Source organism: Nilaparvata lugens, chromosome 5, assembly GCF_014356525.2.
Source record: "Nilaparvata lugens isolate BPH chromosome 5, ASM1435652v1, whole genome shotgun sequence".
NCBI lineage: Eukaryota > Metazoa > Arthropoda > Insecta > Hemiptera > Delphacidae > Nilaparvata > Nilaparvata lugens.
Genome location: NC_052508.1, coordinates 40307534 through 40326782, shown reverse-complemented (window position 1 = coordinate 40326782; position 19249 = coordinate 40307534). Strand labels below are relative to the sequence as shown.

The following is a 19249-nucleotide window of genomic DNA, read 5'->3' as shown; positions in this document are numbered from 1 at the left end:
AAATATTTAGTTTCACAATTCTAGTGGTTTTGGATCGGAAATCATATAAATTAGAAAGCCTGCTAATAAAAGTTAATGAGAAAAATGTCGCCTAGAAGTTCAACTAGACAAACAATAATGAGTAAATTCAACTCAAATGAATACGCCATATATTGGCTAACCTCCTATTACATACAATATTTCAATTCAAATAATCTACTCCTCAACGGATAAACATAATAACATTATTTTAAACAGTTCTCCACCCTCAATGACAAGCTCTCCTATGTGGCAACATACTGCTCAAGTATTTTAAAGTTGGCGCAAACACATTGCCAACCTAATGACACAATAATTCTCAGGCTTGTGAAATCATCATTTTGTCCATTGCAACTTTTGAAACATGATTTATATATTCAAACTTTTCCATCCTAATTAATCTGGGGCTTTATTTTTATACAATAAATGAAATATCCTTAGCATCTAGTCTTTGGTCTTTTACCCTCAAGAGATTCTTGGTTGTCATAGCATAATGATAGCTTGGCTTAATATAGTTCAATAAACAATTCAGTTATATTGCTTGGCAGATAGTTTCACTTTTTCAATAACAAATATAGAATAATGATATAATATCCATAGTATCTATATATATAGGAGCGAAATGGCACTCTATCACTGACTGACTGAATCACTCACTCACTCTCTCACTCTCTTGCAGAACTAAAATTCTACTGGACCAAAAGCACATAAATTTGGTAGGTATGTTCAGTTGGCCCTTTAGAGGTGCACTAAGGAATCTTTTGGCGATATTTTAACTCTAAGGGTGGTTTTTAAGGGTTTAATGTTCGTCTTCTAGCATGTATATTCTTCTTATTCCAATATCTTAAAATTATAATTGTTATAATTTGAATTAAAATGTGCATACCATATGTTAATATAGAACTATAATCTAGAGAGTACCTCTTTGATCAGGGTACCTCTTTGAACAGTTGTTCTGGTAACTAAATTAAAAATTTTGTCAGGTTGGCATTAAGTTGAGTTGACTTTGTTAGGTTGACACCAAGTTTAAGATTGAAATGCATTTATCCAGGACCTCATAAATACCAATTTATCCAGTACCTCCTAAATACCTATTTAGGAGATCCTGATTTATTGCGGAAAAATTGATTGGGTACTGCTACTACAATCAGAGCTATTCCTTGGAATATTATATTACTAGCTGTCAGGCTTGCTTTGCTCACCATATCCATTTAGCCAGACGTTTAGTCTGGACCCCCGAGTGGATCGTCCTAACATATGATAAGAATATGACATAACATTTCAAATTTGGTAGGTGTGTTCAGTTGGCTCTTTAGAGGCGCAATAAGAACAAATTTGGAAAAGTTTCCAAAGATACGCCCAAAATCTGTGTTTTTTAACATTTTCTCAGCTTTATCGAGAACAAATAAACAGAAAATGTTCAAATCTACTACAGAAGCTCAGCTGGGGTGCAATAATGTTGTGTTAGAAGGAATTTGGAATAATGCCAAAGATACGCCCAAAATCTGCATTTTCCAGCGTTTTTTTTTTTTTTTTTTTGTATATCCTGTATTTTTTTATGCAGTTATTGAAGCATTCTTCTAAGAATGGCAAATATTTAACCCAACTTTGATGTTTTTCAGAGCAGTCCACCCTCATGAACCCGCACAATCTCCGACATTCTACCGGATTTGAGCTGGGACTGTATGCAGAAGTTCGAGACAATTTGATGTCAGCCAGGTCAAGTATTCTCTTCCACTGTTTACTACAGAAATATGAAGTATTAACCAATAGAATGCGTTTAGGCTTTCCTACTTGGGATGTCCATTTATTTACTACACAATTGGCTAAGGCTTCTCCTGTTAGTTTGCCGATTGGAAAGAACATGGTGTATTTTGAGAATATACATGTCAATACAAATATATACTTTTTTCCATATTGTGTCATAGGTAGAGGGCCGTAAATGTCTGCTGACACTAATTCCAATGAAGCGGTTGGCAGGATCAGTATCATTTCTCCTCTGACTTGATAACTCAGATGCTTTGTTCTCTGGCATAGGTTGCATGCTCTTAACACTTCTGCTACTTTTTTGTGCATGCCTTTAAAATAACATTCTTCTTTCAGTGTACATACCGTCTTTCTCACACCAAAATGACCAATTCTTTCATGTGTATCTTTAATTACTTATCAACTATCTGTATTGAGATAATAATTTGCCAGTTGTAGCTTTTTAGTGTAGTATGGTGAAAAAGGAATCCTCGGTACTGTATATACTGCCTCAAATAATCTGGTGATTCAGATAATCGGTTTTCCAGTAACTCTAGTATCTGTGATAGCTTAGGGTCTTCCTTTCTAACATCCCGAATCCTCCTAGGTGTCAGTGTATTTTTGTAAACTCTAGGATGAATATTCTCCATATATGGCCTTCCCTCATCCATCATTACATTAATAATACATCCTTTAATCGATATTACAGCCATTCTAACAATCATAATACAGTAAATCAAACTATTTATTATACTCTCCACAACATAACCTCTCAACAAGTGACAATCATATATTCTCGTTTTCAATAAACAACTCATTCTTTCTTTCAATTTTACTGCACACATTCCATCTTCCCGTAATTTCCTACAATTTTTTCCTTTATCACAATCTAGGCCCAAATACATTATTAATTTTCCATTGATTTTAATCATGTTCCTTTTATTTGTCCTATCACTGTAGTCATAACGGTAAGCTGCTTTTTTGTACCACATGTGTTTTGGGTGCATGTTGGTCGCATTTCTCCATACATCTTGGTGCCAGTCCCCTTCCTTATATACTGCCTCCCTCCAACTGTCATCTGGTTCCTTGATATTCTTCTTGCAGTGTTTGAACCTGGCATAGGAACGATATCCTCTCTTGTGGGGCTTTCCTCGTTGCTTACTCCTATGGGCCTTCCTGTGTTGGATCCTATATTCCCATCTGGCATTGTCCTGATGGTCACACGCTCTGCTTTCCTCAGTGGCGGTTTGCTCTTTGGCTGTAGTGTGCCACGGGTGGATCCAACAATGCTTAGGCATAGGTGAGGCATGTGGCTGCTTAAACCTGGGGTGCTGTTTGGAGGTTGAATGTTGGTGCACAGGCTCAGTGAAAGGATGCAGTACATCATTTTTTTATTTTATTATTGGCAACTCCTTAATTATATCTGTGTAAGTGTTGTGAGTTGTTTTTGGTAGTGGGATGGTTGCCAGTGGTAGATCTTCGAGAGGTAATAGTAGACTTAATATGGGTTGCTTTTTATGGGCTGGTTTTGACGCATGTTTGGTTTCTTTATTTGGTGGTGGGTTGTTGCAGTGGTGGATTTGTTCTGGTTGTTTGTTTTGGGTTATTTTTGTTGCATGTGCTACTGTATATGAGGTATTTACTCTATTGTGATTTTGATTATTTTCATCCTTTCTCCTGAAACTTCCATCTCATTTATTATTTCCATTCAAGCGATATCTACCATCATGATAGGCTCCTTTATCATGATGTTTACCATTTTGATACAGAAATCTATTTCTAGAATTATTATCAACTGTCTGACCTCTGTTGGTATTCTCGGCATATTCAGCATTTTGTGCCTTTGCTCTGACATGTGCTACATGATTCTCACTATTGTTATTTTGTCTGAAATTATTGTTATTTTGTTGAGAAGGATTGAAGTTTCTTGCTTGATCATTTATGTAATTTGGCTTGGAAGTAATTGATTGAATGCAGTGCAAATGTTCTATTAGTTCTTTGCAACTGGTAATAGATGATACAGCCAGAGTCATGCGGACACGGAAAGGAAGTTTTTTAAATAATATGTTGGCCAGTTGCAAAGTCGGCTAGAGAATCGTCCAACTGAGAGTTTCTATACATTAAACTTGTTACAAATTCAGTATAAGCTTGTCCGCTTTTATTATCATAATGCATGAAATAATCTCTGATAGTGCATCCAACTGCTTATGCGTGCTCCAATACTGTTGTAGAAACTGGGAAAGGAAGTCGTCCAGGCTCTTAAGGTCCTGCACCCAGCTGTGGGAGAACATTAGCGGCTCACTGAGTAGAAGACTGGCAAGCGGAAGCGCCATACCAACCAAGGGGTAGGTATCAACTCCTGAACCGCCCTCATCTGATCCATGAACGGTCTGGGTTGCATGTGTTGGTTTGAATTATCAAATCTCCCTAGGCTTTGAAAAAGCTAAGTCCCGCTTATAAGTTTGGTTGGTGTATAATGCATTCGGCTGGCTGGAATATTCCCTGCACTAATAAATTCTCTGAAATATTTGTTCTGTGGTGATTTGTGATATCTCCAACAGTTTTCGTGATATACGCTCTTAAAAGTGTAAAATGGTTGAAATAACAGCTTTTGATCCTATTTTTGATGTTTCAGGGCCTACAACTCTCCAACAATGCATCATAAAAATGAATGCTCACTGTAGAATTGGAGAACTTTGTTTTCTCTCCAATTTGATTTATTATTTCACTACTTAATGTTTTCCTTCTATTGTTGTAGCAGATTCAATGTGGGGGGTGAAATTTTCAACTCTGCAACAAGTTTCAACTTAGCAGTTCCACACCTTCAATAGACGAGCTGGAGATGCGTATTTCTGCTATGTTTACCTCCCAAATAGTCTTAATTAAGCTACAAAATCAGAAATTGTGTACCAGTTGTTCCAAACTCAAATTTCATTGTCAAGTGATCAATTGTTACAAAATTAAAATTTCGCCCCCACATTGAATCTGCTATAACAATAGAAGGAAAACATTAAGTAGTAGAATAATAAATCGAATTGAAGAGAAAACAAAGTTCTACAGTGAGCATCCATTTTTACGATGCATTGTTGAAGAGTTGTAGGCCCTGAAACATCAAAAAATAGGATCAAAAGCTTTTATTTTAACCATTTTACACTTTTAAGAGCGTATATCTCGAAAACTCTTGGAGATATCACAAATCACCAAGAAACAAATATTTTAGAGAATTTATTAAGCTTCATTTCTAAATAGTTGTTCATGTCGGTTGAGCGCATTTTTCTCAAGATATGAGCCTGTAAGCAAAACATTGAAAAATGCAACATTTAAACCACCCTCATCACTTTAGCACAAGGGGACTTTGGATATGTTCACCCTCTAACTGGCCTCAACAAAGCTGCAAAGTCAAAAATTGTATTCAAAACATTCTCTCCAAATTCCTTTGTCAATTGGTCTATTTTTGCATAACTGAAGATCTCACACTCAACACTGAAGCTGCTTAAACTTGTGAAATTATACATCAAATTGAAGAGAATTCCATGCTCTATAAGCTTATGATCATCATGGACTTTTCCCATCGATATTCAAAAAGTTATAAGACCAAAAAAGTGCAAAAAATTGAAGGAAAATGTGTTTTTTCAAAAATTTCACATATTTTAGAACGGATATCTAAAGAGATATAGAAAAGATGGAATTGAATAGAGAATGCATTTATTCAAATGCTTGTTAATATATAATTATTATTCAACGAAAATCCTAGATAAATGCTGTAAATCACCCCGAAGACTTCTGCTACTGCAGACATTGACAACTGGGTTAACAGCTAGATGGAAATTCGATGAGAACTACTATCCAAAAATTAGTTGCCAGCCCGGGAATGAGCGCTGCTATCCAGAGATTGTCAGTTTGGTGTAAGGGTAAGCATTCCTGACTGGCAATTGGGAGGTACCGGGTTCGATTCCCGAGCTGGCAACTAATTTTTGGATAGTAGTTCTCATCGAATTTCCATCTAGCTGTTAATCCTGTTGTCAATGTCTGCAGTAGCAGAAGTCTTCGGGGTGATTTACAGCATTTATTTAGGATTTCCGTTAAATAATAATCAAATAATAGGAAAATTTGTGAGATTAATATTGTAGGGAATTATGCAAGCTCCAATTTCTTATAGAATAGTCATGTCTGTAAAATACATAGTTATCGAGTTATATGCGAGAAACCAAAAAGCAAGCACAGTCGGTAGGGGTGGGGACTTTCGATATGTTCACCTCCTCACTACCCTTGAAAGAGCTGCGGGGTCAAAAATTGTCTTCCAAACTTTTCCCTCTATAACACTTCGTTGACTGGGCTAATGGTGATAGGGCAAGGAAAGTAAAAATGCAATAATTATCTAATGATATATTAGAGTTTTAAAGAAGAATTCTATCGATAAGCTACTCACGACAGATGCTATCCAGCGTACAGCGCATCAGTGGTACAGCTACGTTGAATGTTTCTTGGGGTGATTTTTGTGATAAATAATTGGTGAGTTTCTTTCCCTGTTCATTGAACACATCGACGTATTTCTCCATTAAATTTGAATGGAACATCTTGATGGCCACTCTTCTGTACTTTCTCCAGATCTCTCCTGAAATGATAAGGAGTTCTAAAATCAGAATCAAGGTTTCCCATCTATGAAAATTATTGTGGGAAGATATCTATTTTCCCATTACAAGAAACGTTAAAAGGACAATTCCATGATAATAATAATAATAATAAAATGCCTTTATTCATGACAAATAATTACAAGAAGAACGGATTACAAAATAAATGACAGTTTCAGTGTTAATAATAAGTGTGCAGCTCTGTTTCTTGATATATCTAGAGCATATGATGCTATTGATAAAAACATGCTTCTAAAAAAACGTGATTTATCAGGAGTAAGAGGAATTGCTTATGATTGGTTAAGATGCTACCTATCTAATAGGAGTCAAAGGGTCAGAATTAACGATACGTTGAGTGAACCCGGGGACATTACCATAGGTATTCCTCAAGGATCAGTGTTATCAATCAGTGTTATCAGTGTTATTCCTGGTCTTTATTAACGATTTGACAGATGGTGACTTACAGGGAAAGATTACATCTTTTGCAGACGATACAGTTATATTTTTTTTATTCGGCCAAAAAAAATCAAGAACTTAAAAATAAATTAGAAATGGATCTTAAGCACCTTAGGTGGTGGTTTTGCGAAAATAAATCAACTATCAACACAGACAAATCTAATATAATACAATTTAATCTTCAAAACACGGATCAGGAGTTAACTAGTATTTACTTCCATAAATTAGATTGTGCGCAACAGGTGAATAATATATTGTGTAACTGTGAAACAATAAAACAAGCACGTACAGTTAAGTATCTGGGCCTCATATTGGATAGTAGGCTCACTTGGTCAGATCATGTACAGAAGATAAAAAATGAGTTATTTGTATACATAAGGAAGTTCTATTATCTCAGACAGTTATGTCCAAAAGAAGTATTGTTACAAATTATAGCATGCAATTATTGGTTCTAGAATAAATTATGGAATAATATGCTATGGGAGTGCATACAATGTGCATATTAAAGGTTGATTCACACATATGGGACTGTGCTGCGTTGCGTTTGCGATGGGACTGCGGCCAGTCGATTCTAGATGGATTCGCCAAAACGGTCTCTCCATTAGAAATGCATGGCTACAGCCTACAGTCATTCACACATGGGGGACTGTGCTGGTACCGTACTGCGTTGGTGTTGCGACTGTGTCATTTGAGAGCTCTTTCAAAGAGCTCTTCAAGGCCACGGTCTCATGTCCTGTGGGTCGCCGAAGCGGCTTCGGCTGTTTCCGTACAGCCTCGGGCATGCTCGGAAATGCTTCATCACCAACAATCACGTAGGGATAGGCTTCCACTGAATTTGGTAATTGTCTAGGACCTGGAATATTTGGCGATCTTCATCCAAACGTTTACCGAGAATTGATTTTGATAGAATTCCACCATCACTAGATTTTCCATAACCACCAATATCAATTATCACGAATTTATAGTTTGCGTCAACCAAACTATAAATTACGCTAATATAACGCTAATTATACAACCGAAAATGTCTTTTCATAGTTGTAGTAGAGTGACAGTGACCCACTATTTTTTGGAGCTTGAATTTCAATATGCTTCCCATCAATTGCACTTATACAATTGGGGAACTGCCATATTGAACCAAACTTCTCAGCTATTTTTCCCAGCATTTCCTCTGTTGATTCTGGCATTTCTTTATCAACCATACACTTTCATATAGCTTCCAATGTTTGAAAAATAATAGAGTTCACTGTCGAAGGAGCCAATCAGCTGAAGCTGATAGACAGTTGCGAATTGCCTGAACCCAGGTATTTTAATTTTAATATCAATGCCAACCTTTCTTCTGGAGAAACTGGCTACCTCCACCTCGAGTGCTGTTTTGTTATATCATTCTCAAGTATTTTCAAAATGTTCTCGAACTTCGGTAAACTCATACGAAAATACTTGGAAAATTTCACTGGGTCGCTTTTAAGACGCGAAAATATTGTGTGGAATTCTCCGTCTCCATCTCTTGCTTTCCACAGCTGGTGTACCCAATATTTTGGCCTCTTTGTATCTTCTTCTTCTTCTTGTAATACAATAAACGCATCAACCGCTATAATGACATCCTCTTCGTCGGAATCCATCTCTGTGACTGAAGTAATGAAGTGATTGCAGTGGAATGACGTAATACAGAGCAAAACAGCAACAGCACGGCCGCAGCACAGTTCCCTGTGTGTGAATGATAGCGACCCAACACGACCGCAGTCCCATCGCAAACGCAACGCAGCACAGTACCAGCACAGTCCCATATGTCTGAATCAACCTTAAACCTGTGATTACTGGTCAGAAACATATATTAGAAATAATTTGTAATAAACCTAAACAATATAGTTCAATGATGCTCTTCAGAGAACTATCAATATTATCAGTGAGACATTCTTTTCTATTCAAATCATTGCTGGATTTAGCTGAAAATAATTTCGATATTCAACAGATGAGAGAAAGAATAAACCTCAGGAATTCACAGGACATTAACCTCCCAAAACCAAGATTAGAACATTCCAGACGACACTTCAAATACATAGCTATAAAAATATTCAATTCACTTCCAGTAACAACAAGGAAAATAACGTCACGTCAGTTATTTAGAAAAGAAATCAAGAAATTCATTTTACAACTAGACAACCCGAATGATTTTTTACTAAATTAATATAGGTCTAAATTTAGTATAATTTACACATTACACGACATGAACACTGCAACAATCAAAGATCATTGAACTCACAAATTCCGTCCGGTATGCGTAAACAGTAAGACAGTATCAAATTTCAATCACTGTCTTTTTCTTCAAAACGCATTCATTTATGGTCTAATTACATCAGCACTTTGAAAAAAAAACGAAACGTTAACTATGAATAAAACTGGACTAAATATGAAAAAAACAGCAACCACTCCGTACATAGTTTTAAGTTTTGTGTAAGTGTATGTAAGTGTGTGTGTGTGTGTGTGTGTGTGTGTGTGTGTGTGTGTGTGTGTGTGTGTGTGTGTGTGTGTGTGTGTGTGTGTGTGTTTGTGCGCATGTGTGAATGTGTGTGCGTATGAATGTGTGCGCATATGTGAATGTATTTGCGTATGAATGTGTGCAAGAATGATTATAAATATTGACATATTGATTTATTTCAATATAATACCATATTCAATTATCATGTTCTTCATGTTATAATATTTAAATTTGTATATAAATATTTTATTATATAATTATATTCAAGTGTCCCCACACAGGGTAGCCTATAGGGAACACATATTAGAAATTAGGAAACAATATTGTATTTGATTTTTGATGCTTTATTGAATTGCATTCAAAAATCAAAAACTTGGCTACATGACTACTTTTGTTTCCTCTATGGTAAGCTGTACTCACGTACGATCGTCCTGAATAAATACCATTACACAAACCATTCACTCATGATGTAAAAAAGAAGACCTAAAACAGAATGATTTTGTAAATAACTGAAAAACACAGAGCTAAAACTTTCTGTAGCCAACAACAGCAAGTCAGGCCTGCCAACCCCATGATAACAATGTTTGGAATAAAAATAGAGCAAAAGGTTATGAATATAATAAAAAGTGCATATATATTTGTACACGTCACTTCGAGAGTATAAGTCATGAATAATAATGAAAGAACTTGAAGTATGAATATATTCCACTTCAGGAGAAATGTTATGCAAAATTATCAAATCTTGTATAGTATTAAAATAAGTTATGGGGAGAAATGAATCTTCCTCAAACTATGAGATAGAATTCCACTATAACGTGTTCACTATAAGAATAGAGAAAATTGATTAGAATGATAATAAACTTGAATTTTATATTAGAGGATTGAACGATTTTTGAGTTTAAACGGAGAATTTATATCGCTGAACCAACTAAGACGATTATGGTTAACTATTACAGAATATCAAAATTTGTTGTGTCTCAAATTCATTGAAACGAAATTAAATACTGATTAATTTTTGGCAACAAACAAGGAGAATGTAGATGTCGAAAGTTATTCTTTCTAAGCTCATATGTACAAATCATAATATTGCCCATAAAATCATTATAATAATCATAATTGAATCCATCTTAGCAATTGCATTGGATTTCTTACCGGACGTGGTGAAAGCTCCGGCTGAACGTTCTTGGAAAAAGCTGAATAACGGCCCTTTATCAATTATTTTAGCGTTCGAAAACAATACCTGCAGAAAATGCAAATTAAGGTACTGCAGTTATTGATATGGTAATGGAATTTCTTAAAAACACTGAAGAAAGTTTCAAAAAAATGACATGGTAACAATGAACTAATTTATTGAATATAAAAATGAATTGTTCCATTCAATATAACTCGCAAAACAATATTCATGTCAACAGCTTTTAACATAGGGAAGCCGGTGGAATAATCCTTATGAAATAATTTAACCTCAAGGTACTTAAATTTGTAAAATTTAAACTATTGTAAATTCATTCTGAGAACTGAAATGTTACAATTACATTAATTATTGTTAGTTATTCATTCAAATATTGATTTCAGTTTTTTTTAATCATATAGTACACCGTGATTCAAACAGAATACCACAACTTTGAAAATCTGTATTTCATCAAGGAAACATAATAGAAACTTGGGTTGAAGATCAAAATGGAGAGTAATAAAATAAGTTTTTTCCACTAGAAAACAAGTTCAAAAATGTTCAATGTGACCCCCTCCAGACACTCGAGTGATATCAATACGATACTCGAACTCGTTGCACACCCTCAGTAGCATATCGGGCGTAACAGTTTGTGTAGCTGCTGTTATTTCTTGTTTGAGTTCCTCAATGTTAGCTGGTAGAGGCGGTCGATACACCTTATCTTTAACGTACCCCCATAGAAAAAAATCGCAGGGGGTGAGGTCAGGGCCTCTTGGAGGCCAGTGATGAAGTGCTTTGTCTCGAGCTGCTTGGCGGCCGATCCATTGCCTCGGATAATTTTCATTCAAATAGGCACGGACAGATGAGTGTCAATGGGGTGGTGTTCCAAATAAGGAACTAAAAAAAACTTTAGAGCTTCCTCGAATCGATGACAGATAGTGCTCCACTCTCCGTTTATTTTTTGCAGAGCTATCGATTTTCAAAGTTGTGGTATTCTTTTTGAATCACGGTGTAATTTGAAAAAAAATATGGATGAGAAATTATTCCTAGAGAGAAATTAATAGGCTAGAAACAGATCTCAAAAATTTCAATTGGAATGTAATGAGTGTTAGTAAATTTAACTATCAATGACAAAATAATAGTATAACAACCTCAAAATCCTTTGGCTCATTTATCCCAATAACCAGCTCGTTCCCAAGCCATAATCGGAAGGGTTTTTGCTGTCTGTAAGCGTTGCCTATCTCTCCTATTCTTTCTATAAACTCTGAAAAATAATTTATGAACAAGTATATTTTTAAGTGACAAAATCAAAAAAGAAAAATAGGAAGTAGAATTGTTAAAGTCGGAATAATCCTTTGGACCTTTTATCCTTGGAAGAAGACGACGACAAAAGATAGAATGATTCCTCAGGATCAATCAATCAATCATTTATTCATTTCCAAAACATACATGAAAAAGTCAAAAACTAAAAACTAACTTAAAGCTAAAGAGAAATTAGTGACTGTATAAAATTCATTTTTCTACAGTAAACTCGTTTATACTGTAGCATGCTAAATCCATCAAATATGCTCTCAGCAATTCCTTAAATTTTGATCTATCAGGTTCATGTCTTATGCAACCTGGGAGACAACCAATAAATTTTATTCCCATGTACGTTGGACTTTGTTTATATTTTTCCTTATTGTGTTTCTTTATTGTAAAATTATTTTTATTTCTTGTGTTGTAATTATGTATATATCTACTTGCCGTGGGAATCTAGATTCGTTAGTTTTTATATATAATATTTTCCTATAAATGTACAGGCTGTACACCGTCATGAACTTTAACTTACTGAAGAATGGCTTGCATGATCGCTCTCTATCAAGATTTAGAATTATTATTATTGCTTCTTTTTGTGATAGGAGTATTTTATTTAAGTTTGAGATGCTTGTTCCTCCATATATTTCAACTCCATATGAAATGTGGGAGTGGATCATTGCAAAGTACACTGCTTTTAACATTTCTAAGTTCGAAATTTTTGCTAGTCGTCTCAGCGCGAAAATTCCTGAGCTTATTTTTTTACATATTTTTTGAATGTGAACGGACAAACTAAGTGTGTTTTCAAGATATAGACCAAAAAATTTGATTTCTTCCTTATTATTTACGGAATTAAGTTGTTTTACCTCTGAATTTCTACAAGTAAAATGGAGGAACTTTGTTTTTTTATCATTAAGTAGCAGATGTCTATGATTTAGGTTCTTTTTAGTTAATGATATAGAATTGTTACATTCAATTTCTGTTGTGTTCCAGTCCTTATCAGCAATGCACATACTTATATTGTCAGCGTATGAGCATAATTTACTAATTTTAACTAAATCGCACATATATTTAGGCAACCCCCCTAAGTAGCACAGAAACAAAAATGGACCTAACACCGATCCTTGTGGTACAGAATAGTTATTACACTTTAAGTTTGATCCAATATTGTACTGATTTTTATTGCTTGTATACTTTATAATATTTACATACTGTTGCCGTCCTTCTAGATATGACTTGATCCAGCTAAGCTCTTTACCTCTAATTCCGTAATTTTGAAGTTCATTTAATAATAATTTATGATTCACACTGTCAAATGCTTTGGTTAAATCCAGGAATGCTCCTACAGTATTTAATCCCTCATCTAAGTTTTCTAAAATGTTTTCTATGAACTCTATCAAAGCAGTAATGATTGACCTGTTTTTTCTATAGCCATGTTGTTCTTTGTCAAGTATACCATTGGTTTCAAAATAATCAATTAACTGAACTAGTACACACTTTTCAAATATTTTAGATAGGGCAGGTTGGATGGCCAAAGGTCTGTAGTTGAGAGGATCAGATGGATCTCCTTTCTCATATGCTGGTATTACTTTTGATATTTTTAATTCGTTTGGGTACACTCCAGTTATAATTGAGGCATTGATTACGTGCAAAAGAGGTTTGATGAGTGATGACTTAGCATCCTTGATTATTTTTATTCGTATGTCATCATAGCCGGCTGACCACTTTGGTTTTATCGAATCTATTATTTTACTTAAGTCCTTCTCTTCAATTGTATTACATCTAAATGATAATTTTGTAACTTTTTCATTTTTCTCATCTGTTACGTCACTTTTGGTTAGATAAGGGATGACATGAGTGTCAACCATCCCTACAAAATCATTGTTTAGCATGTTTGAAATTTTATACGGATCATCTATGTCTATACCATTCTCTTTAAGTAGGCTACAATATTTTTAATAACTGTCTTGTCCTTTTTGTTTGTTGTTTCATTGTTAACTATTTGCCACATTGTTCTGTTTATATTTGTTGATTTTTTTATTTTTGAGTCAATATAATCCTTTTTTTTAGAGGATAATTCTTTTTAGATGCTTTTTATGTGCTTTTATAGTTTTCTTCAAGTTTATGGATCTTAGATCATTTCTTCAAAGCGATAATAATTTTGATAAGTGTTTTATCGATGAAATTGATTGCTATGAAGCTTCAACACCGATTTCCAAGACATCTCTTATATAGCTCCTGATTGGAACTGTGTGAATGATGGGCCTACAGCTCGTTTTCTAAGAAATGACCAGATTATATTAACAAGACATCAATCAAAAAGTATATAAAACTGAAAATAATAGTCCATTCCATGTGGATTTACGTCATCCTATGAATGCTATGTCATACATGCAATCAAACTTTGTATTCTCAACAATAATGAAAATAATACTGGCATAATGAATAATATCGAGTTTGTTGAGTAACTATTACTTGAAGCCTCATCTGCTCTCTACGTACTGGGCAATGATTGCTCTTTCTCTTTACTTACCTTCTCATATGATCACTAGTCCATAAAAATGCATTCTCATTGAAGCTGATTTTTCTTGTCTTTTTCTTCTTAGAATCAATTTTTTCTCCTGATCGAGAAAATAAGTGAGTTCCATGTCATGATATTATTTTGTAATAGTGATTAATTTGAATTGTTAAATGTTCAAATTGCCAATGACTCCGATGAAGTAAATCACAAAAATAGCCAGCAGGAATAATCATGAAATTATGATATGGTGATAAGCCTTCTAATATAGTTTAGATGATAAATCATCTTCAATTATCAGATATTTTTGTGCAATTATTCCAAATAAAAAAAATATGGGTGAGTTTTAATTGTCTTATATTTCTTGAGAAGCTGAAACGATAGCTCGTGAGTTGTCCAGGCCACCGTCGCTGCTATGGGTTTTTTATAAATTATTTACAGAATTTTGAATGGTGCTCATACATTTATGAATTCATTCAAATTCGAATGATAATTATTATTGAATTCATAATCATTGTACGCGTAGAACTAAACTCTATTAGAGTGCGTTTTTCTTACTGAACATTCTTTTGCTGAGACAGCAGCCGCGTACTATATTATTGTTATGATAGAACATCTTTACCTGTATGAGTTGTTCCCATAAAATAGAAAAGATTTCCAACTATTGGCAAACATCTTGGTCCGGGCAGTTGAGAGGCCAGCTCTTCCATATGTCTCCTTTTCTTCTTGTAATTAATGAAGAAGGCTATGAGGGATATCAATGTTGTGATTATGAGGTATTCCAATACAATTCCCATCTCTCTGTCAGAGCTGAAAACTGGAAAACAATAAACACTTTGGAATTGATGTACCGGTACTGAAAATGACGGTTGTATTATCTACATATCATGAGAATAGAAAAACAGAATCATTTCACAATAGAATTTGATTTGAGTTCAATGGGGACATAAATGAATAAATGAGTTTTCCAAATAATCGTGATGCATCATCCAAGCTTAGGCCTACATTTGGTTTAATCGTGCTGATTTTCTTATCATATCATTACATAGTGCTCACTTTTTTTTCAAGTTCTTGACAAGCCATTTATCTCTGGTTTTTTGTATTCAAATAAATTAAGAATCAATTATTATGGAATTTTCTGATGAATTTTATAGTGGAGAGATTTTAAAAACAGAAAAATCAAAACATTTCTCATAAATCAGCTTGCACGCGAACTTCCATTTTTGATATAATCAAATCAAATCGAATTTTATTCATATCAAATACAAGAAGATTCAGATAAAAGATAATGAAATAAATGAATAGGCTCCCCACTTGGATGACAGGTCCGTGCGCGGGGAGGAGTCGCATAGAAAACAATATTTATTTCATAATAATTATGTAGCAATAACATAGCTAGCTAGCTTGATAGGAATGAATCTGGAGACAGGTGCGATATTATTTCAATTTGAATATTTATTTTACGTGTTTATTATAAGTATTCAATTCACTGCGAAAAATCTTTAATCGATGCAATGAAAATATTTCCTTCTCTTGCATGGGTCTCTTGTTAAACATCCAATTATTGGAGCTCTTAAGAATGATTGAAGCTATTTATAATAAATTGCTATTCGCTGAATAATGCGTTTTATCAGCTGGTATATGAGATTTAATACTCCATAAACTCTCACACAATGCTGAAGAATTACGCAGCTGCCCTAACACATAATATGAGAACTTTTCAATCAAGGTAACTAGGCTGACTAGTCCAGTGATGGAGTTATCATATGGTTGAATCTCTCCATTAAAGGATGATATATAACAGCATTGCGCAATGGGAAAACTTGTATGGGTTTAAGCTCATCGAAACAATGAAAATTGCTCAAGATAAAAAAAACGTTTCTCCAGTTATTGGATTATGAATTTACCAGCATTAACTGCTATTTAATGAGAAGTCCTCAAATCTGAACATATTTTCCTGAAGTTATGGATGATTGGGAATGATGAATTCATTGAAAAAGTCGAATAATACAAGAACTTTTTTTCGGCTTGAGTGGATGAAAATAATATTGAGCTCAACAAATAAACCTCCTAATGCCAAGGAGAATATTCAAGGAGTCGCTCAAGTTGAAAATAATAATATACTGGCAGAAAACCTTCTGGAGTTCACTGTAAAATGTATTTATCTCCATAAAATATTCAAAAATAACTCATAACTTGAAAATATCGCCTAGAGAAATAACAGTAAAACAGTGTCAAAAAATCTCATAGCAGGTTTATATATAATACTATATTTTTCTAATACCTAAGATTTCAAAACAAATCTCTTATTCCAAAAAACAATCAGTACCTAAGTGTTTAATCGTGAAAAATGATTCACTTACTCTTCCTCTGTGAAGATGTTGAAGTTCACAAACGAAAATTATTGTCCTACTCTTTAAGCTAATTCCAAGTTAGGAGAGAATCACGAAAATCTCGGAATCTTTCTTCCACTTAGATCTTGTTCTTATGATTTGAGACATCAAGTTCAATTCACTAGGTATGACACCGTTCTTAACACTTCACTCACAATGATCACTTATTATTCAGAAGGAACAGCGAGTATTGAGAAAGTTGTACAAAGATTGATTACGAGGTTGAAGTTTGTTCTTATATGATTGAGTGTTGATCTTCATCTATCCCCCTCCCACGGAGGTCTCGACTTGGAATTTCAACTGGTTCATGCATTCGCGTAAAAATAGTAATTCATCCATATCAACACAACATACCTGCAAATCAATCGTAAAGTCATCCTGATCCACACATCCTTCCTATTATGTTGAGTTTTTTATATTTCATAGGTATTACTACATAATACATGGCTATAACATAGGACATAGGATCTATCATTCACACAAATGTAGGATAGAGATTTTCATCAAGGATAGATATTCTACTGTAATATTCAATATTGGTCTATACTGCAGATAATATAGATCATGATAATTAGGCTGATGCCGAGGCAAAAATTTGAAGATCCAACAATCTTCAATAATAATAATTGTCTTCAAATAATCATCCTCGAATTTAGTAATTTTATTATCAGAGAATATTCACTCTATGGAAACAAACCTTTTAATTCGTAGTTAATGTGTGAGTTACTGGTAGCCTATAAGTACGGCAATGAAAGTTGTAGGTGGTTATTAACAGAATTACTGATAGTCCTAAACCTGAAAAGAGGATTGGATTCTTAATTTATTCTCTTGCACTACTATTGAGAATGCCTGGCCCATCCACTTCCTTAGATTAATTCGAAATGAGTGGAAGGGTAATTCCCAAATTGCAGAAGGTACGGTACGGTACGTTTCCTATCATTAAAGGATAAACAAAAACGGTTTCCAGCTTTCTGATTCTCTAAGACCTTGAGACTATGCGTTATAATTCTACATAATTTGCTTCTCATTATCTTTATTTTTAAGATTGTATCTCATTCTCAAAACTAAGCCCTTTTTTACATGAAAAGGAACCATATAGCATCGTTGATACACTGCACTGGAAAAGTACCACACAAGTATTGGAGATAGCAGAACTTCATCATGCTTCCGATTAGGTACCTAAGAAAATAAATAAAAATATAAATCTGAGTACCCTTCCTAAAATTATTTAGTCACGATATGTTTCAGCTATATCATGCCAGTATTAAGTGATTGGGAAAATAAATGAAAAAATTAATAATTATCACTTGATAATAGCATTATAATATAGCCGAAACATGTCGTGACTAAACAGTTTTAAAAAGGTTACTCAGATTTCTATCTGTATAAGTCACTGCACTTTAGTTGGTAAGTAGGCCTATACATCCATTCTTTCTATTCATTGGCTAATTTAGAATATATTTTTTTGGTGGGGGGGCCGAGGTAAATGTAAGGTTAAGTGATTCTAAGTGAACACCCCATGATACTTTATATCAGTTTTGCTGTTCATATTCAGAAGGTAATTTGCGGTGAAAGCCCTTTTTACGTTACCGAGATCACGCTTCTTTACTGTTGACATTTAAATCATAAGAAGTATATTTCTAAAAATACCATTCTGGCATGAACTTCATCCCACTCTCCTCACCTATACGAGAACGGATATAATTATCACTGTCTACCACGGTGATGCCTTCGCACATGATTCATTAAAAATCTAGATTACTGTACTGTTTTTTCTTTATATTTATTTCGGGGGAGCCCGACCCCTGGGCCCCCCTTTATATTCGCCCCTGATTCTATTAATTTTTTTCAGTATTTTTTGATTTGTATGTATTATCAGTTTTTTGTATGTATTGTGATTTTAAAAGTATAAAAATTAGCTTTACCCTAATGTAAGAATACTGTGTGTTCTGAATGGAGGAAGAATAGATTCTTCTTAGTAAGCACGTTCATTTATTATATAATTTTAATAGACTGTTCTCCGGTTAACCCTTTGTGTTAATACCCGGTTTCGGGTTAAAGAGGTTCTACTGTATGAGACTATACAGTTCGAGATTGCTAACACCTTTTTGAATTTTTTTATTTATCCCATTTGGCATCCATCCATATCATACTCACCTCGCCAATACCCACGCAAAAGACGTAAATTGTTGGGGGAATCATTATAGAGAGCTATAGATAATTTATAGAACATTATGAAAAATAATATTCTAGTATTAGCAATACTTCTTACATCATATTTATGTTTATATTGATACCTATATCTAGTGCTTTACTAAATCAATAAAGAATGCAATATTGTTTCAGTAGCTTGGAACCAATACCAATTGATACAGGCTATTTTGATAAAATTAATTCTCAAGGAATGAGTATTTTTCTAGTTGATATAAACATTTTTTATCGAAATCATTCCACAAACTCTATCCAACAATGAATTGTTGAGCATATAAAAATTATCTTCACCTTAATGTAAGAATACTGTGTGTTCTGAATGGAGGAAGAATAGAT

At 34.1% G+C, this 19249-nt stretch overlaps 1 protein-coding gene across 1 annotated transcript in view; it reads right to left on the bottom strand.

The window, feature by feature from the left end:
- LOC111058575 overlaps nt 1-16933 on the bottom strand; it is a 40378-nt gene extending 23445 nt beyond the window's left edge. Inside the window, exons 1-5 of the mRNA XM_039429484.1 lie at nt 16673-16933; nt 14932-15126; nt 11647-11759; nt 10480-10567; nt 6194-6379 (exon numbers count right to left, since the gene is read on the bottom strand). Coding sequence (XP_039285418.1) covers nt 6194-6379; nt 10480-10567; nt 11647-11759; nt 14932-15106 — 562 coding nt within the window. The 5' untranslated portion in view covers nt 15107-15126; nt 16673-16933. The remainder of the gene's footprint in view (nt 1-6193; nt 6380-10479; nt 10568-11646; nt 11760-14931; nt 15127-16672) is intronic.
- Nucleotides 16934-19249: the final 2316 nt, after the last annotated feature.